Source organism: Calcarisporiella thermophila, assembly GCF_041956535.1.
Source record: "Calcarisporiella thermophila strain CBS 279.70 unplaced genomic scaffold VTP21scaffold_23, whole genome shotgun sequence".
Taxonomy (NCBI): Eukaryota; Fungi; Calcarisporiellomycota; class Calcarisporiellomycetes; order Calcarisporiellales; family Calcarisporiellaceae; genus Calcarisporiella; species Calcarisporiella thermophila.
In genome coordinates this window covers 331,702-355,373 of record NW_027192213.1, presented here as the reverse complement: position 1 = coordinate 355,373, position 23,672 = coordinate 331,702, and the positions used below count along the sequence as shown (strand labels likewise).

Below are 23,672 nucleotides of genomic sequence, written 5' to 3'. Positions count from 1 at the left end.
TTTTCAACGTCCTAATGCTACGATTCTTCCTAACTCTCTTTGCATTTCATTAATACTTATCTATGATGTCAATATGCGGTTAACACTAAATCTCATATCCCAGCTTACATCCACGCCCATTCAACAGCTTAGTTCTCTGGATGTCTCCAAGAAAGAAATTAACCACATCGAGGACATTTCAGCTTGCGTCTCTCTCCGCAAACTCAATCTTGCTAATAATGCCATTCGTAGTGCAGACGCCTTGAGCGGGCTTCGGCATAGTAAAGCACTAACATGGCTAAATCTATCAGGAAATCAACTCGAGAGCTGTGAAGGTGTGCAGAAATTAAAGGATCTAATAGGTATGTACACTTAACCTCTTATAAAATATAATTTGATTAGTTTGTGTTTTAAACGATTTATCAACCATATAGTACTGAATATGAGTCACAACGAACTGAACCGTATTTCCATTCACCTCACCTCTCTCTCCTCGTTAAAAGCGCTTATTTTAAATCATAACAAAATCAAAACCGTTGAAAACCTCGGTTCTCTGACCCAGCTCAATACACTAGTGCTCTCTCATAATCGTATAGAGAATTTCCCCTCCCTTCCCACTCTTACCCAACTAACAAAATTATCAGTTGCACATAATAACATAAGGATAATCCCTGATCTCTCCGCGAATGCGGACTTAAAGGAGCTGCGAATGAATGATAATAAGATTTTGACCATCCCAGAAACAGTGCGGATGTTGAGTGGGGTAGAAATTTTAGACTTAGGCAACAATCTTCTGCGGGAATGGAGGTAACAATTTGTATATTGGTTTAAAGTAGAAAGTCTTGTGTAATAACACCTTGAACTATTAGTGATATTGCCGCACTGGGTTCTCTGATCCACCTCACAAATCTCAATCTTAAAGGTAATCCCATTTGTGAAAAGCCCGAATACCGCGAAAAAGTTCTACAACTTGTTCCTACTCTGCGTGTTCTGGATGGTGAGCGATTTGATCCAAAATTTTTGGAAATTAAGGAGAAACGACGCAAATATCGCGAGCTTAAGGAGAAAAAGGAAAAAGAAAAAGAGAGGAAGCGAAAAGAAAAAGAAGAAGGTGGTGATGGTAAATCAACAGACGATAAGCCGAGAAAACGGAGAAAGGAAGAGGCCCGTGAAAGAGAGGAGGAGGAGGAGGAAGGAAAAAGGGAAGGAGACATTAGACATGAGAAGAAAAAAGTGAAGAAAAAGGACCAAGAGTTAGAAACACCAAATGCGAGAGCAAAAAGGAAAGTGCAGGTAGGGAAGAACGAGGACCTAAAGATTGTAGCAAGAGGAAATACCGTGGGGCCTGGAAAGCAATCCAAGGAGTTTGCAAAAGAGCGCCCGAAAAATAGCATCACACAAAAGAATAAGGAGCCGTTGGAAAAGAAAAAAATGAGCGAGAAGGAGAAAGAAAGAGAGAAGAAAGAGAAAGAAAAAGAGACTGGAGATGCGTTCTTTGAGGAAGTGGCGCCAACCCCTACACCTCGGTCCAAACCAAAGCCTAACGCGGATAATAGTGAGGAGAATGCGAGCAAAGCTTCCATGAGATCGGGCGTTGTATCCATCGTTAATAACACGAATAGTCTTGCCTCTGCATCGGTGTTATCTGGAACTGAGTTCGATCCCGATAATATGGAATCAAAGAGGGAAGATATGTCAATGCAGGGAACAGGGCTTGATGTAGGGGGATGGGATTGAAGCTATTTTGCATTAATTTTCAATAAAACATATTTGCACCTTATTAACAGCAAATTTTCAAAATAATATTATGATTGAGTAAAAGAAAGAATAAGTATAGTACTAACGGCAAAAATATAAAAGAAAAACTGAAAACGAGAAAGTAGACAGAAAACATCTGACAAAGAAATATAAATCTCGATCGACTTCTAAACCTGAAGAAATATCTTTTGCTTTCAAGATACATATTTGCTTATTATTTGACGATAGAAAAAAAAAGGAGGAAACGAGAAAGAAAAGGTTCACGCAATAAAAAAAACAAAAGGCTAAACCGTAGGAAACTGAGTATATCGAAAATGAGAAAAACCTGTGAGCATAGAATATTCTTAACAAGTGGTTCTCACTTTATCTCACATCTAAGTTCTCCTAGTGCTTTATTGATTCTAGTGTGTACAGAGTCGTGTTATTTAAGCGTAAATGCCAATGGAATAGAAAGTAGGACCTACCGTGTAGTCCGCTTTCTCCCGCTCGTAGCGTTCCTTATCCTTGCTCGCTTTGTCATTATAAATCTACAAAGTAAATCATAATTAGTACCGAAATCAGCTGAAAAACTGCAAGAGCTTGCATGAGAGCACCTTCTTTTCTTCTTCTGACAATTCTTTCCACATTGCACCAAGCAGTTTTCCAACTTCGGCTACAAGATTAATAATTTAGTAAGGTCGGGTTACAAGGATATAGAAAATAAATGATGCTCACTAAATTTTACGTCGGGGTTCTCTTCCAACACCTGTTTGCGCTTCTCTTGTGAGAACAACATGTAGGCCGAGAGTGGGCGCTTAGGCGCATTGGGGTCCTTTTTACGTTTTTTTGTTCCCTCTGTTTTCTTACGGGAGACTTTGGCGTCGCCTTTCTTTGATTCCTTAGGCATGGTGGCTAAAAGTTCAAGAATATAGACTAGAAAATTAATAAAAATGTTATAAAGGGGTCGGTGGCAAATTTAATTAAATAATAAAAATGGGTTTATGAAAAAAAAGTGTAATTTGAGAACATGACGGACTTGATGACCATTTACCTAGTGAAAAGTTGATGTAAATTGGCAGGACTTGATATGAATAAGGTGTAGCTGTTGTGTTGGGAAGGAAAAAAGAAGAAGGGAAGAAGTATTTTTTTATTTATGTGTGGGGTACGCGTTTTTTTAATAGTGGGGTAGGAGTTATTATGAGGTAGGAAAGCTTTGTGTGTGTATAGAGAGAAGGAGATAATACCCTTCCTTTCTGTGTAAGCGCCCTCTTTTGTATGAGAAAATTTTGATTTGCAAGGGTAGAGTTGAGGGCGGTTTTTCTCCGCAGAAAATTACCAAAACACTCTAACAACCATGAAATAACCGCTAAATCCAGCATCTGTTCTGATCATGCTTGCGACTTGAGCTCTATACTTTCAGCTCAGCAATGCCTTCATGTATTGCTATTACCTCTTTTCCACTGTTAATCTCTAACTTGCTCACATCATCGACGTTTTAATGTACAATCAATAAAATATTTTTGGAAATTTGACCTCCAAACACACAAGGTGATGCAAAGGCTATTGATAACGCCTTGTCAAGGAGGGTATCACTAATATTTTGTTTTGATTCTAGCCATCATCTATACCTACATTGCTACAGTTCATCTCCCTAACATAACAAGTCACACGTGGCTTTTTTTAGGAAATGAATTATTTTTTGCAATAATTATTAACTTGATCTCAGCCTATCTAGAAAATTATCAAAAAATATATAATCCGCAAGATAGCCCTTGAGTTTTCCCACTAAACTCCATAACCATCTTATACCTCCTTTCTCTTCCATCTAATTTATAACATTATAAATTATTAATTTTCATTTCATACTGCTGCTCTATTAAATGTTATCGAGTCACCTCCTCTCGTCAGTTTTTGGCTACGTTTCTTTCATCATATGGGTGCTCGTCTTCACTCCTCAATTCCTTGAAAATTATTGGAACAAATCGACTGATGGATTATCAGTCGCATTTATCTTCATATGGCTCATTGCAGATGTTCTTAATCTTGCTGGAGCATTACTTCAGAATCTATTATTTACAATGGTAAATGACAAGTGCTTTTTACCAACTCTACTTAAGAGCCATTACCGATATCTTTTGACCATAGCTTGTTCTGGCTTCTTACTACATAATGACCGATTTTGTACTTCTCGGTCAGGTCTGGTATTATCGCAACACTACACGAAGTAGGAATGCCTCTGATGAAGAGTCGAAGCCATTACTTAACCATTCTCAGCCTCGTGCGAAAGAAAAGAAACAAAATTATGGGTGGATTTGGGTTGGAATTATGGGATTTATTATTCTGGTTGTAATTCTAGTCGTGATACACACGAAAACGCCTCCATTACCCCCTCGACCATCACCAAAACCAGACCCGAACGATGGGCTTGAGTTGAGTGCCCAGGTGATTGGTTGGGCATCAGCTCTCCTATATAGTAAGTTATTCAATGCTCTTCAATGGGAACTCGGCAGACTTAAGCTTAATTATCCTATTTTATTTCCAGTTTGTTCTCGATTTCCGCAAATAAGGAAGAATTATGTAACCAAATCTGTGGAGGGCTTGTCCCCTATCATGTTCTGCTTCACAGTGCTTGGAAATATCACCTACTGTCTATCGATTTTCACCTACTCGTCGGAGGCAAGCTATCTGCTTAAAAATCTGCCTTGGCTAGTAGGAAGCTTCGGAACCCTCTTCCTAGATTTTGTGGTAAGTAAATTCGTAATTCACGTGCATTATAATGCTTGATTTTTTTTTTCTCACGTTGTGTCACTATTGACCATAGATCTTTGGACAGTTCTATTCTTATTCGAAGTAAAAATACGGTGACTATAGAAAGAGGCTCGCCAGGGTGCTTTATTTATTTTATTTCTTGTATGAATATTTTTATTTTACACGTTTATTTTAGGTTTTGTTTCATAACCCCATCATCTATCAATGTTTATCTTATTCTAGAAATCAATAAAACACTGTAAAAATGCTCTCAACTGTAAGAGCCCCTTGTGATCTATATTGCTGGCCCTTGACAGTGGCTAAATTTGATGATCACATTTCGGAGAAGTATGGTGCAAATACGTTCGCAGTTCATAAATGATTCTCACGCATCCACACGATGCAATAGTTTGATGCTCCATAAGGAGTATGCGACTACCTCCACGCTAAAGAATGGCACCATCTTGCACTATCAAAAGGATTTAAGCGGAGAAGATAATCGATAGTTATCAAGAATAGAAAAATAGCTGGATAAACTAAGATGATGTGCTCGGAGAGAAATTTAATTCGCTCCGAATGCAGGGTCCGACAAGGAGGCGAACGTATGGCGAAAGATTCGAAATGTGCAACCGGAGTAGCTAATGCTGAGAGAAAATTGGATATAAATCTGCCATAATTTCTTCCCGTAAATTTTTTGTTTATTCTCAACAAAGTCTTCCTCTAGGGGCCTCTTAGGAAATATTAAGAATCGGTATTTTCTAAAGGAAAAAAGTAATAGCATGAGCGACAGCGACAGCGCTACTATTAAAAGTCCAGGTATACTCCATCATCTCTTAGCAGATTTTCAAATATACTCATGATTATGTTTCTTCGACATTTAGTATCAAATATCGATGGAAAGGAGGCCGGGGAAGAAGGGGTTGTGCTTCAGAAGGCAAATGCCTCTACATGGTCAGCTTACATTAACGTAGTGTAAGTTCGTCAATCACAACTAATGTTAACTTTATCCTCTAGCTCATGATATTTATTTTTTAGTTGTGTCCTCGCGGGAGCTGGCACTCTTGGTATGCCTTACGCACTTAAAGTATCAGGCTGGGTCGGTCTTGTCCTTCTTGCTCTTGCAACAGTGATGTCTATCTATGGTAACCATATTCTCATCAAATGTCTCTACTACGATGGCAAGACCCGTCTGCGCGAGTTCCCTGATATCGGTCATGCAGCATTTGGTTGGATTGGTCGAGCTGCCGTGTTTATCTTCTATAACTCCATTCTTCTTGGAGGGCCTACTTTATATCTGATCCTCTCTGGCCAGAACATTAAGCTGCTTGTCGACCCACTTGGCGTCAATATTTCCTTGGTGGGATGGATTTGTATCTGTGCGGCAGTCATGGCAGTTCCTTTCACCATTATGAAGACCATGCGCGAAGTGGCATTCATGAGCATTTTTGGAGCTCTCGCAACCTTCATCACTGTATTTATTGTGGTTGGTGTTTCCCTTAAGCATCTTCCTGATCTTCCCCCTCAACCAACTAAGCCATACGATGCGCCGCAACTTCCTCTGACCCTGGCAACTTTTGCATTCTCCTACGGAGGAAACGTGACCTTCCCTCATATCGAGGAGTCGATGCGCAACAAAAAAGCTTGGCCGCGCGTGATCACTCTTTCAATTCTGAGCGTTGCATTGATTTACTTCTTGTGCTCGGTTGTGGGCTATTACGTATACGGAGATACCGTCAAGAGCCCTGTGTATTTGAGCAATCCCGATGGCCCTGCAAAAGTGATCTCCATCATTATCATCACAGTGCATGTTTTGCTTGCTATCCCCCTGTTCCTGACTTCGTTTGCGCTCCAAATCGAAGCTATCTTCAATATCGCCTCTCCTCCCCGCACGCGCGTGGTTGAATTCGGTCTTCGCGCAATTGTCCGTATCGCGTCAATGGCACTTGCTGCGGCTATTGCGTGCATTGTTCCCCACTTCAACGATGTCATGGCGCTGCTTGGTGGTTTCAGCGATGCGATGTTAACCTTCGTACTTCCCGTCGCCTTCTACATTAAACTCTTTGGATGGCGTAGTATCAACAAGTTGGAATTGGTGTGGTGCATAATCGTGCTCGTGATCGGATTGATCGTTACCGTTTTCGGGACCATCGATGCTATCGAGAATCTGTATAAAGATTTCCATGGTCTCAAATAAGCACCCGCTGCTGTTTTCTTAAAATTTCTTATACTCCATTGTATTATATCAGTGTTTAGAATTGATTCCCATTTGCTTTTTGTTGTTTCTAAAATTGTCATGCGAGATGTCCTTTTATTTTTCCTGTTTGCTTAAAAACTTTTTTTTTATTTATTTGCTAATTGTTAATTTCACTTGGACATTGCTGGACATTGCTGGACACTATGGGACTTTTTCATTTTCTTTTAATAGACTCTTAAAGCTTTCGTTTAGCTAGACGTAATTTCAAATATTTCAAAATACTTTTGAAATATGTATTATTGCTTCTTAATCCCAGTATTATTTTCACCTCAACGCGAAGTTTCTCAAGGCAAAGTTCGGATATTGCAAAATATCAATATATCAAGGCTAAATATATAAATTTTATAAAAACGAACAATATATTTCAACCTGATTAGCTGATACAAATCCTCTATGATGTTGGCCTGGAGTGACTAGGAGCATTAAGCAATGTAAAATATATAAGCTATAGTATCTAGTATTTCCTTATTATATAGAACACTAATCAGCTTTAGATTTATAGGTCGAATTAGGCCTCTTATACCTAACGGTTTATGGATCATTACCCATTAAACTACTAATGTCTCCTATACAATGAAATGTGGCTTATACTCTTTCATTAACACGAAAAGATAATTTTGCTTCCCCTCAAGCTACTTATTTCCCCTTATTCTCTCTGCTTTATACGAAAAGTAACAAAAAACTGAGCTATATTAGATGGACGTGCTAAAGGCAATTCAAAATTATATCAATAAAATGCTCGATGACGTTTCGGGCATGAAAGTGCTTCTCCTTGATCCCCAAACGGTAATACTCTGCTCATTGCGCTTCGATAGAATGCTAACTATTTTTCGCTTCAGACAAGCATTATTTCCATGGCAACAACACAGTCAACCCTTCTCCAAAAGGAATGCTACCTGGTTGATCGATTAGATAATCGAAATCGTGATAAGATGAAACATTTAAAATGCATTTGTCTTTTAAGGCCCGATCCATCAAGTATCCAAGCGTTGGTTGATGAACTGCGGCAGCCGTGTTATGGAGACTATTACTTATGTAAGTTGAAATATATACGTTACTGTTTCGATTCGACTTATAATATGTTGTTGTATATCATTAGATTTTACTAATATGGTAAAGAAATCTGTCATCGAGCGATTGGCTGAAGTAGATGAGCACGAAGTTGTCCGAGAAGTTCATGAACATTTTGCCGATTATCTTGCCATCAACTCAGATCTATATTCACTTGGGCTTTCTGAAACATCGTTATTCGGTGAATCACTTGAAGCGTGGGAGGGTGCAGCCTTGCAAAGATGTGTCGAGGGGGTAGTGGCAGTCTTACTCTCGTTAAAAAAACGGCCACTCATACGCTATGAACGCATGAGCGGGATGGCAAAGAAACTGGCGCAAGAAATAAATGTAGTCCATTACAGCATTTTTGAGTACTTTTGCAAAGTTTAATGGGTATTTCTTTTATTTAGTACGTGGTCAAGCAAGAGAACCAATTATTTGAATTTCGTCGCACCGATACTCCTCCAATCTTAATAATTCTGGATCGCCGTAACGACCCTGTCACGCCGCTTCTTTCTCAATGGACATACCAGGCAATGGTGCATGAACTTCTCGGCATCCAAAATGGTCGTGTCGATCTCTCTGCTATTCCGGATGTGCGCCCCGAACTTAAAGAGATAGTACTCTCTCCAGACCAAGATCCATTTTTCAAAAAAAACCTCTTTCTCAACCTTGGGGATCTCGGCGCAAATATAAAATCCTATGTAGATGACTATCAAGATAAGTCCAGATTGCACACCAACATTGAATCCATTGCAGATATGAAGCGTTTCGTGGAAGACTATCCGGAATTTCGCAAGATGTCAGGGAACGTGAGCAAACACGTTGCACTTGTTGGAGAGTTGAGCCGACTGGTTGAACGAGGAAATTTGATGGAGGTGAGCGAGTTAGAGCAGAGTTTGGCATGTAATGAGCAACATGGAAGCGATTTGAAGGTAGCGGATTAGTAGTGAATATATCAAATTTTCCATGCATTTTCTATTACTTCTTGTTATTTGAATGCTTCTAATTGCTTTTTTTTTTTTTTAGAGTTTGCAGAGATTAATTGAAAATCCCAAGGTTTCGGATGATTCCAAAGTTCGTCTCGTAATCCTTTATGCCTTACGTTACGAAAAGTCACCCAATAATAGCGTCTCGACTCTACTTGATATGTTGGCTCAAAATGGCATTGCCGAGCATAAGATTAACCTAATACCGGCTATGATCCAATTTTGCGGCGCCGACTGTCGCCAAGATGACTTGTTTTCAAATGAATCATTTTTTGCAAGAGGAAAGAATGTCTTCAAGGGGCTTAAAGGTGTAGAGAATGTATATACACAACATACGCCACATTTGGGGGAGACATTGGAACTGCTGTTAAAGGGACGATTAAAAGAGACAAGTTACCCATTCGTGGAGGGCGGATCCAAAGACCGGTAATAGTTGAAAATTGAATAATAATGGTCCTACATCACTTAAACGCTTAATTTTATATACAATTTGGGACTTTTTTGAATAGCCCACAGGACGTTATCCTCTTCGTCGTCGGGGGGGCTACCTACGAAGAGGCGAGGTATATAGCACAACTTAACTCAGGGACTCCTGGGGTACGGATACTATTTGGAGGTACCAGTGTTCACAATAGTAAAAGGTGAGTTATGCTCTGTTCTTTAAAGTAGCCCCAGGAAATTGTTCATATATTTTGAATATAGTTTTATGCACATGATTGAGCATTTGTCGCATAGATTTTCGGGCACATCTAGATTCGCTGGCTCATCGAGAGTGAATCGAAGCCGCTGAAAGGGCTTGTTTGTTTATAATAGTACTTATTTTTTCACATCTTTATATATACCTTGTAGTATTTCTATTAAAATCAAATTTTCTCCGACAGTCACACTCACAATAAGCCACAAATAAACTTGCCCTTGGTATTTTGAGAAAGACCTTTTTAATTCATCGAACGTACACAATAAACATTAGCTCTACAATGGTAAGAAAAATCCCTCGTTACTTGTTAGATTGCCTAAAAACTCGACTCATTTTTGGTTGTCTCTTGCCTAACTTCAAGTCTCATCGTGCCCTCTCTCGAGTGACTCGTCTGTACAGGCCCCGTGTCTCCATTGCTCCACGCCTCTCCCTCCACCGATGCTACTCCACACCCACTGCTGATACCGCCGCGCAGGCTACCGAGAAAATGCCTGCACCAGGCTCTACTCAGGCCTCCGCCGATCCGAAACTCGTCTCCATTGTGGATCAGATTTCAGAATTGACACTTCTTCAAACTGCCGATTTGGTGCAATTGTTGAAGACCCGTCTTAATATCCAGGATGTAGCAATGCCCGTTGCAGCCGCAGCCGCTCCTGCTGCTCCAGCAGCAGGTGGTGCTGCTGATGCTGAGGTAAAGAAACGCTTTATTGTTTGCACTAAATGACTTTAACTAGAGTAATTCTATATTGACAACTGTCTCCATATTCTTTTATTATTTTAGGTGGAAAAGGCAGCACAAAAATCTACCTTCAACGTCAAGCTCGACAAATTTGATGCCGCCGCAAAGGCTAAGATTATCCGCGAGATCAAGAATCTGCTCGGTGTAAATTTGGTTGAGGCCAAGAAATTCGTGGAATCTGCCCCGAAGGTCGTCAAGGAAAATCTTCCCAAGGAAGAGGCGGAAAAGATGAAGAAGATGCTAGAGGAGTTGGGTGCAACGATTGTTTTAGAATAATTATTCCAATCTAAAAATAGACTCTTATTTTACTTTTTCTATAAGTTTTCCTTTAAAATACATGTCCTATTCACAAACTTCATTTCTATGATTGTTCTGAGAGGTAACGTTGAACGTCCTCGTCTTCAATCAGCTTTTGTTGGAGCTTGTTCAGCGACTCTACTAAATACTCAACCGTCGAGCGCTCATCTTTTCTGAATATCTCTATACATCTTCTAAACTCCACGGAAACTCCCTCGTTCGTTCTGTTCACATTTTTTTCCAGCTCTTCATCTGCAGTAGCTAGTCGTTGATGCAAGGCTTCCAGTGCCTCTACCAACAAGTACACTATTTTTAGCTCGAGAATTCGACCATTTGCTAGTTCACTCAACAAATTCTGCCAATCCATGTCAACAGTTAGAGGTCTTCCGCCCAAAAACAATTTGTCTTCTTGCAAGATGAAACCATCCTCCTCTCCCACGACGCAGAGTGTCATGACACCCCAACCACTTGCATCCAACGCATCCAGCCCATCTCTCTTTTCTAGAGTTATAATTGGTTTAAGTCCTAGTTGACGCATTGCCATCATTTTGAGTGGTAGCTGAGGATCTTCTTCGAACAATGGCGCCATCACCGCTACACTTTTGTGAGGATTCTCTTCGACCGCAAACCCATGTAAAAATAGTAACTTCTGGTTGCATAAATCACCATAAGAGATACAAATCTCCTCGTCCTGCGATATAAGTTTCGTGACAACCAAGTCGAGTAATTTTATATCACCTTCAGAGCGAAGCTCCCAACGTGAATTAGGCTGCGTGGAGTGATTGGCCATGTCTATGAAAGGAATGAGGTGTAAATCATCACATTCTCCCTCATTCAATTCATTTCGTTTTTCGGGGGCCTGAGCATTGCGACTGTGGAAAGAGATTGCACGACTCCACACACATGTGTCCGCCCACCAGTAATCCTCGAGAGAGAATGCGCATTCCTCACCAATAATGTCTCTCCACTCTGATTCTATACGCTTATATTCCAGCTCAAGCCTACGTTTTCGCACCCGCAACGGCTGCTCGAGCGAGGTTCCTTTCCACAGCATCTCATCCCCTGAAAACACGGGTGTCTCGAAGCTTTTTGGGAGTGAGTCAATATATGCCCTGAAATCGGAATCAGCTGGGCGGAGAAAGCGTTCGTGGATGAGAAAGGCAATCAGAATCGTCGCCTCATCGATCTCTTCTCCCAGTCTGCAAAAGAGAGAATGAAGAAAAGGGCGCGTGTTGGCATAGGCTAGAATCCGCGTTCGGTTAATAAATAGATTGGATGAAATGGTTGCAATGATTTCTTCAGGAATAAGAGGCGCCAGAGCGACAAGCCCATTTCCTTTGGATGAAATGGGCTTAAATTCAATGGCTGAAGAGATGTGAGTCTTTTGGGATAAAAGCCAATCGTGGAGCATTGATGTCGAGTTCATTTTGAAATATCGAATATTATAGAGAAATAAGCTTCATTTAAAATAAGTTTAATATAAGTGAATAACTTAAGACAAGAGCACTTTAATACTAAGATTCATACACTGGGCATATACATGGTGGTGAGAATTGAAAAAATAAACACAATGAAAAAAGCGATGATGTGCTTTAACAAAACAACACTATTGAAAGTTTCGTCCTTCTTCCACTCTTGTTCCTCTTACCCCGGCAACCTTCTCTCGCCACCTCTCGTCTTCTCTTTCTAGCTTCTCAACACGTGCTCGCTCCAACTCTTCCCTTCGCTTTTCATGTGCTTCCATATCCTGCTGAAGTCTTTGTTCCAGCTTGGTGTCTTTCATGTGTTCCGGAGATTGCGCCTCGTGATGCAAGTGGGCGACTTGTTTAGCGTGCTCGACTTCTAAATGGGCATGTTGGGCGCGCGCTTGGTCAATTTGGTGCTTTCTGTCGGCAGCAGCTTGGAGCTTGGCCTCAAGTTGACGTTTAGCTTCTAGGTCCATTTCAGACATGACGGGTGAAAATTTCTTCCAAGCTTGTTAAATGTGGTGAAAAGTATAAGGTGTTGGAAATTTTCTCACCGCTTTTATAGCTCAATTTTGAGGAAAATACGCCAAAGGAGACATTGGCGGCGAAACTCTATTCTATTTATCTGAATGAATAGTTTTACGCGGGTTTGAAATAGCAACAAACAAGGAGCCACCATGTGCCGTGATATACATTTAGTTTTTCACGCCCGACAATAAAAAAAATAAAAGAACCATCCCATTATACATCACAGAGGAAATGAAAAGAAAAGAGGTGCCTAGAAATAGCCATTCACAAGATAAAATAGGCGTGGGTTTAGAAAAATATCTATTTGTTCCCCCACCAACCTCCAAAGAGCCCTCCAAGTCGTCCGCTCTGCCGCGAGCGTTGCCCAAGTGCTGAGGGATATTCCACATGGCCGAATGCAATATCGTAAAAAATGGGCTTCGCAGGCACGGGCTTCAGATTTGGGGGGAAGTCAACAAGGTGTGGCACACTCCCGGTGGGTGTCGTCGTTGCACCAGGGGCATTTTGTTGCGGTTCTGTCGATTTCACGAGTGGCATTTTTGGAGGATACACATCCAAACATTCGATAATGGGCAGATTTTCATTCACTTCTCCGGTGCTCTCATTCAAACTTAATTCCTCCATCCGCTCGCTTACATCGCCTCCGCGGGCGCTTTCCTGTGCCAAGTACCATGCCGCATGCACCCTGGATTTCCTTCCGCGTAGAGCTGCGTCTAGTTCCTCTAATTCAATTTCAGTAACTGGAATAATCTCCTTCTCCTCATCTTCAGACATAGGTGTGGTATCAACTAGAAAAGCGCGAGACTGGTCCGAATAGTGTGACACACGCCCCAGGAGTGCATAAGCTTCGGCATGTTGCGTGCGGTGTTCATATGCTTCAGCAACAAATAAGCATCGCCATGCCTTGAAATACATAATTTTCGCATCAACCAGGTTGGAAAGCGCGGTATCATCAGAGATTGCTGGCAGCCCTTTCATCTCGGCCAGGTTCTATCGTAACAAATTAATTAAAAAAAGTTGAATAGATCGTTACTTAGCCCGAAGTTGGCTTGAGGAATTACCTGCAATACGTTATCATATAATTTCACAATGTCATGGTATATCTCTGCTAGCTTATCGGCTGGTTGGCTCAAATCCTTTTTGAGAGATTCAACAAGCACGAGGTTTCGCTGCGTCGTGCGCGAGAGCCGACGATATACTACATATGTGTAGGCTAGACGGTGGTTAGCCGTGTTCTGGTCTGACTTGGAGGATTTTACACGGGCCGCAACGTCCTAAAACAGAAAAATAGTTGAATCTGAGAGTGCATTGGCTATAGAAAAAGCCGTTCTTACTGCATCAAACTTCAAAGCATTCATTGCCACTTTTTCAGCATCTCCGTACAGCGACAATATTTTATCGAATTCTTCCATCCGTTTGTCAACGGACTCGTTTCCATGCTCTTCGAGCTGTATTTCCGCGTCTTGTACCTGCAGCAATAGGACTGCAAGCTCTGCATTATTGAGTGAGATGCTATGACCACGCCATGTGAGAGATGTCATGGGCGTGGATTTCTTGTGTACTGTCTCGGATAGTGCAATATTCTACAAAATAGGTATTGCACTTAATACACGATAATGAAAACTTTGCTCGTACACGGATAAAGTTACCTTTTCTGCTGCCGGTAACTTATCCAGTAGCTCACGATGTCCGAAGTCTTTTCTTTTCTCCTGGATGAACTCTTCCACACCCTTGAATCCCTTACCACGCATGTTGTAAGAGCAAAAGCGGATATTAGGGTTGATTTCGTCAATCATCATATTACAGAGGGCTTCTTGATGATGGGTGCCAGTAGGAGCAAGTTTCTCATACAAAATTCTCGCTTCGACAAATTTGTCCAGTGCCTTCTCCCACGCTTCTTCTTCCACCAGTAGATATCCGCACATGAGAGAGCTATATGCCTGTGCATCAAGTGCAGATCGGGCATCCATACCATTGTTACATTTTGAAGAGCACAATGCAGCAAGTTCCGAAGCAAAATGTGCAGCTTTACGTAAACGGCGCACCATGTGGTGCCGCTTACGAGGATTCGATGTGGTATCGCGCTTGAGTTCCTGAGCGTATGCCCATGCTCTTTCAGCATTGAAAAGAAGAAGATGAAGGTGCCTAATAGATATTAAGTCAGAAATATATTGCGAGAAAAATACGTGAAGCTTAACACACTTTTCATCAGAAACAACATCGGTTGTAATCTGCTTCTTCTGAAAGCCTTTGCCCTTGCTATGAGTGAAGTCAAGGACTTTACGCAATCTATGCAAACGCTGAGCGCAATAATGGCTATAGAGATGAGACCCAATGTTAAATTGTTAGTACATAAAAAGAGAAAAAATCCAAAGTTTCACTGCATTATTCTTACCGATATCGCTCATAGTCCTGGTATCTCAAGCCGTACGTGTTTCTCGCATCATTTGTAAGAGCAAGTACTGAATTAAGATGGAAAAGATTTAATAAATTAGCTGAATTGATGATTTATATCCAAAAGCTATATATATGTGGATTGTATACCATCAATGCTGATGGACTTGTTCTGTGCCACGGGCTCATCAATCTCCATCGCTGAGTTTGATCCCTAAGTGAGTAGTTTAGAATGGAGAACTCATCTGTTTGAAAAATATTTCGACTGTTATTCGAGTCATTAGTGTGGCGCAGTATCTCAAACATACAAGTTTTTTATTAATTGTAGGAATTTCAATAATGTAGCATGGTTATATTTTTAGTCGAAAACCAGCCGAAGCTTCTACACTTGACGTATCAAATATCGACCCTGCAAGTCCTGAATCTTCATCCTCTGTCTCGTTCATTCTAGCATGTGCAACTTGAGGTGCGCTAGGAGACACAAAGGTCTTTCGCCTAACAAATATATGCAAATTAAAATAACAGTATCATGAAAAATCAGAGAGGTTATTCGGACTAACTTTTCACCAGAAGCTTTTGAAGGCCAGGTTGGGAAAAGAGAGGGGTCTTTTGGTAGCGGAGGTTCCCTACAGTATAGAGAATTAGCAAACATACCAGCTTGACTGACATGAGAGATATATACGAAAAATATGGGTGTTTAAGCGCTTCTTCTGCGGTCATGCGTTTTTCTGGGTCATAGGTGAGTAGGCCGCTTAAAAGATCAAGCCCTTTGTTAGTGAGATAAGGAAACCGAGTCCTCAAGTAATTATACCTATTTAGAGGATTGATTAACATGGCCATGCGCCAAACCTGGAAGATAATATTCAGTAAGTTGCTTACGATTGCTTAACAAACGAGACGTTTTGCGCGTTGGGTAATTTTGACCATCCAGGCCATATTTCTTCATTAGGAACACCAAGAAGTTGAAAAATCTTTGCAAAGAATAAGTTCGGCGAATCCCAAAAAAACAAAATGACGCGAATTCGTCAAGCAAGTTTACCTTATTCAATTGGTCTATTTCGCTCTTGCCGGGGAATAATGGCTCCTTATTTACTAGCTCGCCAAAGATGCATCCGACCGACCACATATCCACCGCAGTGGAATATTCTTTTGCACCTAGCAAGAGTTCTGGGGAACTATATTATAGGTGAGTAGGCTAAACCTAATAACAAAAAACAAAGTAGGACCTATTTACCGATACCATAGTGTTACTACCAGCTGTGTCATTGGTCCCAGTGGACTCCCATACTTACGCGCGAGTCCAAAATCAGCCACTTTGATCATCCCACGGTTATTCATGAGCAAGTTGGAGGTTTTAAGATCGCGGTGCACGAACCAATTTTCGTGCAGGAGGGCTACGGCTGATAGCAGTTGCAACATTAAAGTTTTAATTTCAGATTGGAGGAAAGGTGTACGCATCCCTTCCATTAAACTACGAAGATCATGTTCGACAAATTCCATGACAATGAAGATCCTAAGAAGAGTTTTAACAAAAAAGGAATCATTACAAACAATAAATACCACACTTACTGCGTTAAATCTTTGCCAACAACAATTTCCTTTACATCTACAATATTGGGATGCTTTGCCAACAGTAATGTGTGTATTTCCCGTAATGATGTGACCGGAAAACCGTTACGCTCTTTCTCCAATTTCAGACGTTTCAGTGCAACAATTTCGCCCGTTTCTTTGTTTCTTGCTCTGTATACAACACCATATGCGCCCTCCTCGATCTTATTTAACTTTTCGTAGTTATCAACACTTCGACATTCTGAAAGAGTTGGGAATGCTGCTTTAGATAAAGCAGGTGCTGGAGAATAACGACGCGGTGATGATGAAGTGGGGGGTAGAAGGGGGGATTGAGAACTTCGCTCGCGTGCTTCAGCCAGAGGCGAGGCTGTACATGACTTGCTGGAGGTCTGTTCTGGACCAACGAGGGGATCTATTTCGGGGGGTTGTGTAGGAGTAACGCCGGGTGATTGTGAACGAAGAGCAGCAGCTTTTTTTTTGGCAACCTTCTTGTTCTTTCTGAGTGTTGTTAAATCTTTATCATCTTCTTCGTCTTCCTCCCACTTGGATCGTTTAGGTCGTGGTTGCTCCATGCCCTCAATTTCAGCTCTAAATTGCAATTTCGAAAAGAGCATATGAGTTAAAATCGAGGACTGCTCTTAGGTTTTCACCGGCTAACCTACTGTGCCCAAAAAAATTTTTTTGTGTGATGTTGATAAAGCAAAACAACGAAAAATAAACATCGCATCTTCGACACTTAAAAAATCAAGAGCAACCCGCACAATTTTAAAGAAGGAACGGGCTCAGCACCAAAACTAAAAGAAAATCTTATGTCCTCCTTCACAAAGAACCCGTTCGAACTCTTGGGTGATGATGCCGGAGACGCCGGTGAGGTGACCGCCCAGAAGAAAGTGCAGCAGGCTCCAGCTGCTGCCCCGCAGAAGAAGGAGGATCGCCGTGAAAACACGCGCGGTGAGGAGCGTGGCGGACGCGGAGGTGCACGTGGTGGTCGCAGCTCCTTCCGTAAGCCTTCTCTCCACTCAAATGGTCATATGTCAGTTTCGAATTTAGTGTTTATGACATGCATGTTTGAATTTTTGCTTTTCTAGCTCGCGACCGCAATCTTGGTCCCCGCTTCCGTCGTGAGCGCGAGGACGACAAGGAATTCTCACGTTCCGCTCGTGGTGCCCGTTCAAGCGAGCGTGCCCGTGGTGGAAATCGCCGTGGTGGACGTGGTCGCCAGTTTGATCGCCACAGTGCGACCGGCATAGTGTAAGTCCCAAGAAATATTATCTGACTATGGTGCATTTTTTTTCTGATGACCCATATAATAGTGACAATGAGAAGAAAGAGAAGCAAGGATGGGGTGACTCAAAGACCTCCGAGCTAGACGGCGAAAAAATTGCGAGCAATGATGTGTATGCTATCTTGTTACCATCCTCCCTTACATACAATGTTCAGAAATGCTGAACTCGATTTTTCTCTCTCCTTAATTAGTAACGAGGCTGCCAATGAAGATAAGAAAGAGGCTGCCCCCGTCGAGCCCGAGGAAGTTGTCAAGACCCTTGATGAATACCTTGCTGAGAAAGCTGCCAAATCTCTTGCTGTTTCCGCCCCCGCGCCTCGTAAGGCAAATGAAGGTGTCGACAATTCGCAGTGGGGTGATGCTGTTCCTCTTGAGAAGGAAGACTCTGAATACCTCCGTCTCGGCAAGGAGAAGGCTGCAAAAGGAAAGAAGGAGAAATCGGCCAAGACCTTTGTTGATATTGAGCAGCGGTTTGCCGAGGTTCCCCGTCGGGGTGGATTCCGCGATGAGCGCCGAAATGGTCGTGGCGGAGAGAAGCCCAAGCGTGGTGGAAGGAAGCAGGCAAATGGTGCCGTGAATGTTTCTGACGAGACTGCATTTCCATCATTGAAGTAGATTAATTCTGCTGCTTCCTCTTCTCCTGGGATTTTATGGATACTTTTTTTATTTTCTTGTTATCTCAAAAATTGATTACAGGAGTTTTGAATTAGAACTCTACCCCCTCCTATTTTAGCTAGTTTTTTTAGAAAAAAAATACGAAAACGATTCCTTATTATGAATGGCGCATTTCAAACTTGGGCCGCTCACGAAAACTCCAGGAATACAGGAATCGACCTCAGTAAAAACAACAATTTTATTTACATGTTTAGATGCGATATCATTAGGCTTTGCTTTTTGGCAAAACACGGATGACCACAAACATTACTGCCCAAAGAAGACACACTGCGAGCATGACCGCCCAAATAAACATTGTAGTTTTAGACGACTGAGTCCGGTAACGTCCAAGTCGCTTGTTTTCCTTTTGAAGAGTTGTTAAATTCGCGGACAATACTGTCTGCGCATCCTCGAGCAATTTCTCGTCGCGTTTTAGGATATCTCCAAAAGCGACACTGTTTGCCTTGAGCGTCTGTGCCATACGGATGAGATCGTTGGTAAGTTCTTCCTGCATGACGCGGTGATGTTGGAGAACTGTTTCCATATTTTCAGTCCCTTCGGCGTCAAAAGTGTATGACCTAGAAAATGAAATGAGTGGGCCAAGTTTGTACAAATTCATAAACTTAAGGGCGGTTAAGACTCACTTTCTAGTTCTTAGAGCTGCATCTTTAGAGGATTCAGCAAATAGCTCTTATAAAATAAATTCAAATTGAACCTTATCCCTATTTCTGAATATACTTCACCAAAATAATATTTACTTACCGGCTTTCTTTTCTTGTAACGTTCTATTATCAGATATCTCGGTGTTTTCATTAACTGAAATATCCTCCTCTCTTTCCTCCTCACATTGGACCTTTTCCTCCGGTGTGTCCAGATTTGAATTCTATGTGATAGAATATTCCCACAATGAGCCTAGATTTACTCTTGCCTTGTGTTAGAAAAATATTAACCTTTAACAATTCTTCTTTCAATTCTCTTTCTACTCGTCTCTGCATTAGCACCTCCTGCTCAATTTCTTTATTTTTCTCCCACTGTGTCTGATGTGCGAGACGAGTTAGACGCGCCTGAGAAAGTGTTTTTTCTACTGAAGACATCTAAATAGTAGAGAAATGAGTTAGCGATTATATATGTGAGAGGAGTAAAAATATCCTTTTTCAATAGCTCTACCAGCTTGTCTTCATCAATCATATTTGCAAGATTCTGTATTTTTCTCTCATACTCTGCGATCGCAGTAGGATCAATAGGTTCTTCGGCATCTTTCCCGATTTCGACTAAGAGCTTCCGCATGTATTTGATATTCTATAACAGATCAGGAGGTCATTATATAGTCATGTCGATATGATAGCATCCATATCTTACATTCAGAAATTTCAGCTTATCACGCCCATGTAGTGCGCGTTTATCTTCGGAGAGATGGCGATCGCATCTGGCTAGTATACGACGTAGATTAATCTCAGCTCTAGACGGGAGAGCCGTTGCGGTGAGCGTGGGAACCATTGCTATTGGACCCGCTGCCGTCATTATGAAACCTATCTTTTGATTGTCCTTTATTAACTTTGTAAGAGCTAACTTTTAAGCCGCTGAGCCCAAAAAATAAAATCAAGGGAGCCCAATAATATACGCTGTCAAATGAAAAATGGAGTTCAGGTTTCAACCCATTAAATTTATTTTCGATTTTATTTTTATTCTCTTCAATACCTATTCCATTCTTGCTTCGCTCCCTTAGACTTAATTAGCTTATTTCCATCTACTTCATACCTATGACTTATTCTGAAATATCCTCAAACCCAGGATCGACTCACTCCCGCAGTAACCGTGTTCTTGAAGGAAGTGCTCGTTTCGTTGGAGGAGGTGCTCGTTTTGTAGGCAATCAAGTGAATCGAGTTGGCGATCAGGTCAATCGAGTGGGCAAACTCGGGGTCAACACTGCTCGAGGGTTCTGGTCCGATTACCGAAAGTTCATAGACAGGTACCTTAATAGAAGATTCTAAATGCTTTTTATTGGTGAATAAAGTTTGAGCTGAATATATTAAAGGGGCAATGTCATCGACTTGGCCGTCGGTGTTGTCGTCGGTACAGCGTTTACAAACATCGTGAATTCGATAGTCAACGATTTATTCACTCCAATTCTAGGACTAGTAACACGTAATTTTTTTTTCTTGTGAATGAAAATATCAAGGCTCTTGGTTAAACTTGTTAACCTGTTCGAGGATAGGTCGCAACTTTGAGGAATTATTTGCAACTAATACAAAGGAAAAATATAATACCAGGGCAGAAGCCTTGGCAAACGGCGCAGTTGTCATTCCTTACGGCAGATTTTTACAAGTAGTCATTAATTTTATCATTGTCTCGGTGATTGTGTTCTTTTTCGTTAAAGGTAAGCCATTATTAGGTGACCAGTGTTCCTGGATCTAGTGGTTCACCTTGAAATTTAATCTTTTAGCGATCGAAGTCCTTCGTCGTAAGCCTAAGCCAGAAGTTCCAGAAGATAAGGATTGCCCATACTGCATGAAGACTATCCACAAGCTTGCACTTCGGTGTGAGCATTGCACTACCTGGATCAGTGAGCAGCATGAAACACCTGGAACGGGTGAAGCCTATGAACTCCACGAAAAGGGTGTCGGAGCTGGTGCGGTTTCTGCTTCTGCTTATTAGTAACATCCGCACCATTTCCATTATTTATATCTTGATCAGTTTTTCGTTTGTGCGTTTTTTTTGTCCTGCTGTGATTTTATTTCTCTTCTTATAGTAACTATATTATATATATCAACGAAAAGTGGCTATACATCTACGATATTTCAATCTATATCACACACTTTTTGAATGACTTTCACTGCTAGTAAACTTTTCACTCCATTATATTCTCAAAATGATTATATTACAGCTCCTGAGATAAAATCTTCGAGAGTTCATAGAGAATCAGTTGTGCTAAGCTCTATCCTTACTAATTCTGCATGCAATGCATGAGTGACCAATATCCTCTGTCCCAATATAGAGTTATCTACCCCTGAAAATTAAAAGCAGATATGCCATGCCAACCAAAAAGTAAATAACACGATTAATAATCTGCGAGTTGCCATGAAGCTGAAAAAGAATTTCTTTGTGGCAATAGGTAAGCATAATATCTGATAAATTCAATTGTACCTTTGTGGCATTTATTCTTATATTTCAACACAATGATGAACTTATTTCATCACCAAATTCTCCACCGTGGATCACTTTCGAGGATGTGCAGTATCATAATTTTTTATTATGAGTATCAAAACATTTCTAAGCCTCGGCACCGTTTAGCATAGCTATAAAGTAACTTTTCTAACTTCGCACAGGTGCAGCATCTCATCAACATTTCTTATTCGGTCACTTGAGGTGATGATAGAGAAGCTGTGAAATCTTCTAAGAATATTTTTTATGCATGTTCAAAATCTAGGGTTTAGCTTGGTGGCGTGGTTAGCATGGATGCTTACTCTGGCCCTCTTTTGAAAATAGGCATTGTGGGAAGAGCCATACTTGTTGTAGCATGGTAAGACTTCAGCACTCTGTATAGAATTTGCTTTCACGCCATTAGTGTATCCTAAACTTCAGTGGTGGCAAATATAGTAGTCACGCTGCATGTATTATCTACAAGAGAGCTAGACTATTTAGGTTATGATGATATATATAGAAATTATGTGAAAAAAGGAGAGAGTGACTATCACATAGAGTTCCAGTGACGTTGACTTCACAGAGTAAGAGAAAAGGGACCTCTTTTGCCCTTTCTGTGTTTGCTACTTTCCTGTTCATTTCATGATGGTTAAGCTTAATTCCACTAACGTGACTGTACCCCCACGAGAGATAAATGTTGATCTTTACCCTAATCTCTCACGCCGCCTAAGCAATGCAGGTGGAATAATGCCCCCACTGGCAGTAAGCGTGTCGCAGACTGAGAATATGAATGGAGTTCCACGGCCTCTTGCGCACCTAAGCGGACCTGTGTGGGACCTGTATCCCCTTGCTCTGCGAACGGTAAGTATTAGCCACTATGAACAATTGCTCACTTTAACGAATGTAATAATATATTGGGCGTAATACCAGATCGAAAACGCTGGAACAGAGCTTCAGCGACGTACACTGCACTCCATTCAACGCCAACCTGGCTTACCCAGTCATGTCTAATTTGGCACTCTTGCCCGTCTCTGGATAAATTCTTGCTTTAAGTGTTCCTCGAGCAATTTGCACCTAACATTTACTGTATATGCTCTCCATTTTATAGACTTTTCTTTTCATTATTTCTATCGGTTTATCAGTACTATAGACGTTTCTTCTCTATTCCAATAATCCTTACGTGTTTATATACCTATTCTGCAAAAATTCTTTTGTATAAACAATTTTCAATATATATTTAAGTCTAAAAATTTCACCAGCTCAGCAGCCTCAACACTATAAAAAATATTTCAGAAGAACAAGGAGAGGGAGGAAAACGAGAGGATGAACCGTACAGGTACACAAACATCGAGGCAATTAAGCCATTTTGGCAGCTTCTAGCTGCTTCTGCTTGTATTCATCGGACTGACGGTATCTGGAAAAAATATATATATATACATGTCAGCTATAGGATTCAGAGAAACACACGAGGAAACAATGATATAGAGTGAATTACTTGAAAATCCTAGCCAACTGTAGGAAACCAGTTGCTCCCACAAAAAGATTAACAGTCATCAAACTGTAGTTGACAGGAATAATCTGTGTAGCATAGCGTGCCCAAATACATCCAGTGGCCGTTAAAGCTGAAGTTAAATAAAGTTAGTTGGATAATTTGAAAGGACGAGCACCTAACAAATAATCTGTTGAGTAGGAAATTAGCGCGTACCAGTGCTCTGAGTAAGCGAGAGCTTATCAGCAGGGCGTTGCAGGTCACCGATACCAGCAATAACAAGTGCCTAGCAAAAAAAAAGAGACCATATTTAACATCAAAAAAGCCTCCATTTGTTTAAAATTAAACAAGCATTAGACCCATACCCATTTCATTGCCGGTGCCCAAAAATGTATCGTTTTAGGACCTGTCAAGTTGATGCATATTAATAATGAAGTAAAACTCTTCATGCAGGTTAGACCATAGTTTAAAAAATAGTGTTACCTGCGGGATGATTCAAAAACTTTTGAAATGCCGATTGTGAAGCTGCTGATGCCATCTTAATATCTGAATAAATTTTATAGATTTCGAATCGATGTACAAACCGCGGCAGGACAAAACAATCTCGAGTATTGCGTTAGAAGACTGCGCCACAAAGCATTCTTTAAAAGATGAAA

General features: G+C 41.0%; 16 protein-coding genes across 16 annotated transcripts; 8 read left to right on the top strand and 8 right to left on the bottom strand.

Annotated features, from left to right (window-relative positions):
* Positions 1–73: 73 nt before the first annotated feature.
* Positions 74–1,716, top strand: VTP21DRAFT_5711 (uncharacterized protein; the record flags this gene model as incomplete). Its single annotated transcript, XM_069396263.1, has 3 exons — positions 74–341; positions 414–786; positions 849–1,716. The coding sequence occupies 3 exons, from the start codon at positions 74–76 to the stop codon at positions 1,714–1,716; spliced, it is 1,509 nt and encodes a 502-aa protein (XP_069247792.1).
* Positions 1,717–2,162: 446 nt separating this feature from the next.
* Positions 2,163–2,623, bottom strand: VTP21DRAFT_5710 (uncharacterized protein; the record flags this gene model as incomplete). Its single annotated transcript, XM_069396262.1, has 3 exons — positions 2,163–2,264; positions 2,331–2,389; positions 2,452–2,623. 3 exons carry the CDS (start codon positions 2,621–2,623, stop codon positions 2,163–2,165), a joined length of 333 nt encoding a protein of 110 aa, XP_069247791.1.
* Positions 2,624–2,763: 140 nt separating this feature from the next.
* Positions 2,764–3,108, bottom strand: VTP21DRAFT_5709 (uncharacterized protein; the record flags this gene model as incomplete). Its single annotated transcript, XM_069396260.1, has 2 exons — positions 2,764–2,965; positions 3,053–3,108. The coding sequence occupies 2 exons, from the start codon at positions 3,106–3,108 to the stop codon at positions 2,764–2,766; spliced, it is 258 nt and encodes an 85-aa protein (XP_069247790.1).
* Positions 3,109–3,596: 488 nt separating this feature from the next.
* On the top strand, positions 3,597–4,570 carry VTP21DRAFT_5708 (uncharacterized protein; the record flags this gene model as incomplete). Its single annotated transcript, XM_069396259.1, has 4 exons — positions 3,597–3,797; positions 3,862–4,189; positions 4,259–4,461; positions 4,538–4,570. 4 exons carry the CDS (start codon positions 3,597–3,599, stop codon positions 4,568–4,570), a joined length of 765 nt encoding a protein of 254 aa, XP_069247789.1.
* Positions 4,571–5,243: 673 nt separating this feature from the next.
* VTP21DRAFT_5707 (uncharacterized protein) lies at positions 5,244–6,658 on the top strand (the record flags this gene model as incomplete). The annotated part of the gene is made up of 3 exons (XM_069396258.1): positions 5,244–5,280; positions 5,346–5,436; positions 5,500–6,658. The coding sequence occupies 3 exons, from the start codon at positions 5,244–5,246 to the stop codon at positions 6,656–6,658; spliced, it is 1,287 nt and encodes a 428-aa protein (XP_069247788.1).
* Positions 6,659–7,414: 756 nt separating this feature from the next.
* VTP21DRAFT_5706 (uncharacterized protein) lies at positions 7,415–9,547 on the top strand (the record flags this gene model as incomplete). The annotated part of the gene is made up of 7 exons (XM_069396257.1): positions 7,415–7,504; positions 7,558–7,753; positions 7,818–8,116; positions 8,179–8,703; positions 8,798–9,183; positions 9,267–9,398; positions 9,460–9,547. 7 exons carry the CDS (start codon positions 7,415–7,417, stop codon positions 9,545–9,547), a joined length of 1,716 nt encoding a protein of 571 aa, XP_069247787.1.
* A 187-nt stretch (positions 9,548–9,734) lies between these two features.
* VTP21DRAFT_5705 (mitochondrial 54S ribosomal protein bL12m) lies at positions 9,735–10,469 on the top strand (the record flags this gene model as incomplete). Its single annotated transcript, XM_069396256.1, has 3 exons — positions 9,735–9,737; positions 9,816–10,145; positions 10,236–10,469. 3 exons carry the CDS (start codon positions 9,735–9,737, stop codon positions 10,467–10,469), a joined length of 567 nt encoding a protein of 188 aa, XP_069247786.1.
* An 85-nt stretch (positions 10,470–10,554) lies between these two features.
* Positions 10,555–11,916, bottom strand: VTP21DRAFT_5704 (uncharacterized protein; the record flags this gene model as incomplete). The annotated part of the gene is made up of 1 exon (XM_069396255.1): positions 10,555–11,916. One exon carries the CDS (start codon positions 11,914–11,916, stop codon positions 10,555–10,557), a length of 1,362 nt encoding a protein of 453 aa, XP_069247785.1.
* A 180-nt stretch (positions 11,917–12,096) lies between these two features.
* Positions 12,097–12,432, bottom strand: VTP21DRAFT_5703 (uncharacterized protein; the record flags this gene model as incomplete). Its single annotated transcript, XM_069396254.1, has 1 exon — positions 12,097–12,432. The coding sequence occupies one exon, from the start codon at positions 12,430–12,432 to the stop codon at positions 12,097–12,099; it is 336 nt and encodes a 111-aa protein (XP_069247784.1).
* A 352-nt stretch (positions 12,433–12,784) lies between these two features.
* On the bottom strand, positions 12,785–15,077 carry VTP21DRAFT_5702 (uncharacterized protein; the record flags this gene model as incomplete). Its single annotated transcript, XM_069396253.1, has 7 exons — positions 12,785–13,474; positions 13,546–13,758; positions 13,819–14,067; positions 14,134–14,629; positions 14,687–14,800; positions 14,880–14,946; positions 15,029–15,077. 7 exons carry the CDS (start codon positions 15,075–15,077, stop codon positions 12,785–12,787), a joined length of 1,878 nt encoding a protein of 625 aa, XP_069247783.1.
* Positions 15,078–15,228: 151 nt separating this feature from the next.
* Positions 15,229–17,061, bottom strand: VTP21DRAFT_5701 (uncharacterized protein; the record flags this gene model as incomplete). The annotated part of the gene is made up of 7 exons (XM_069396252.1): positions 15,229–15,373; positions 15,439–15,504; positions 15,561–15,689; positions 15,758–15,849; positions 15,918–16,053; positions 16,113–16,391; positions 16,448–17,061. The coding sequence occupies 7 exons, from the start codon at positions 17,059–17,061 to the stop codon at positions 15,229–15,231; spliced, it is 1,461 nt and encodes a 486-aa protein (XP_069247782.1).
* A 195-nt stretch (positions 17,062–17,256) lies between these two features.
* On the top strand, positions 17,257–18,347 carry VTP21DRAFT_5700 (uncharacterized protein; the record flags this gene model as incomplete). Its single annotated transcript, XM_069396251.1, has 4 exons — positions 17,257–17,449; positions 17,536–17,698; positions 17,761–17,844; positions 17,924–18,347. 4 exons carry the CDS (start codon positions 17,257–17,259, stop codon positions 18,345–18,347), a joined length of 864 nt encoding a protein of 287 aa, XP_069247781.1.
* A 265-nt stretch (positions 18,348–18,612) lies between these two features.
* On the bottom strand, positions 18,613–19,907 carry VTP21DRAFT_5699 (uncharacterized protein; the record flags this gene model as incomplete). Its single annotated transcript, XM_069396248.1, has 6 exons — positions 18,613–18,964; positions 19,031–19,076; positions 19,149–19,269; positions 19,337–19,480; positions 19,554–19,685; positions 19,746–19,907. The coding sequence occupies 6 exons, from the start codon at positions 19,905–19,907 to the stop codon at positions 18,613–18,615; spliced, it is 957 nt and encodes a 318-aa protein (XP_069247780.1).
* Positions 19,908–20,146: 239 nt separating this feature from the next.
* Positions 20,147–21,041, top strand: VTP21DRAFT_5698 (uncharacterized protein; the record flags this gene model as incomplete). Its single annotated transcript, XM_069396247.1, has 4 exons — positions 20,147–20,355; positions 20,422–20,531; positions 20,602–20,763; positions 20,830–21,041. The coding sequence occupies 4 exons, from the start codon at positions 20,147–20,149 to the stop codon at positions 21,039–21,041; spliced, it is 693 nt and encodes a 230-aa protein (XP_069247779.1).
* A 1,128-nt stretch (positions 21,042–22,169) lies between these two features.
* On the top strand, positions 22,170–22,538 carry VTP21DRAFT_5697 (uncharacterized protein; the record flags this gene model as incomplete). Its single annotated transcript, XM_069396246.1, has 2 exons — positions 22,170–22,388; positions 22,458–22,538. The coding sequence occupies 2 exons, from the start codon at positions 22,170–22,172 to the stop codon at positions 22,536–22,538; spliced, it is 300 nt and encodes a 99-aa protein (XP_069247778.1).
* Positions 22,539–22,883: 345 nt separating this feature from the next.
* Positions 22,884–23,554, bottom strand: VTP21DRAFT_5696 (uncharacterized protein; the record flags this gene model as incomplete). The annotated part of the gene is made up of 5 exons (XM_069396245.1): positions 22,884–22,941; positions 23,023–23,149; positions 23,233–23,302; positions 23,382–23,422; positions 23,500–23,554. 5 exons carry the CDS (start codon positions 23,552–23,554, stop codon positions 22,884–22,886), a joined length of 351 nt encoding a protein of 116 aa, XP_069247777.1.
* Positions 23,555–23,672: the final 118 nt, after the last annotated feature.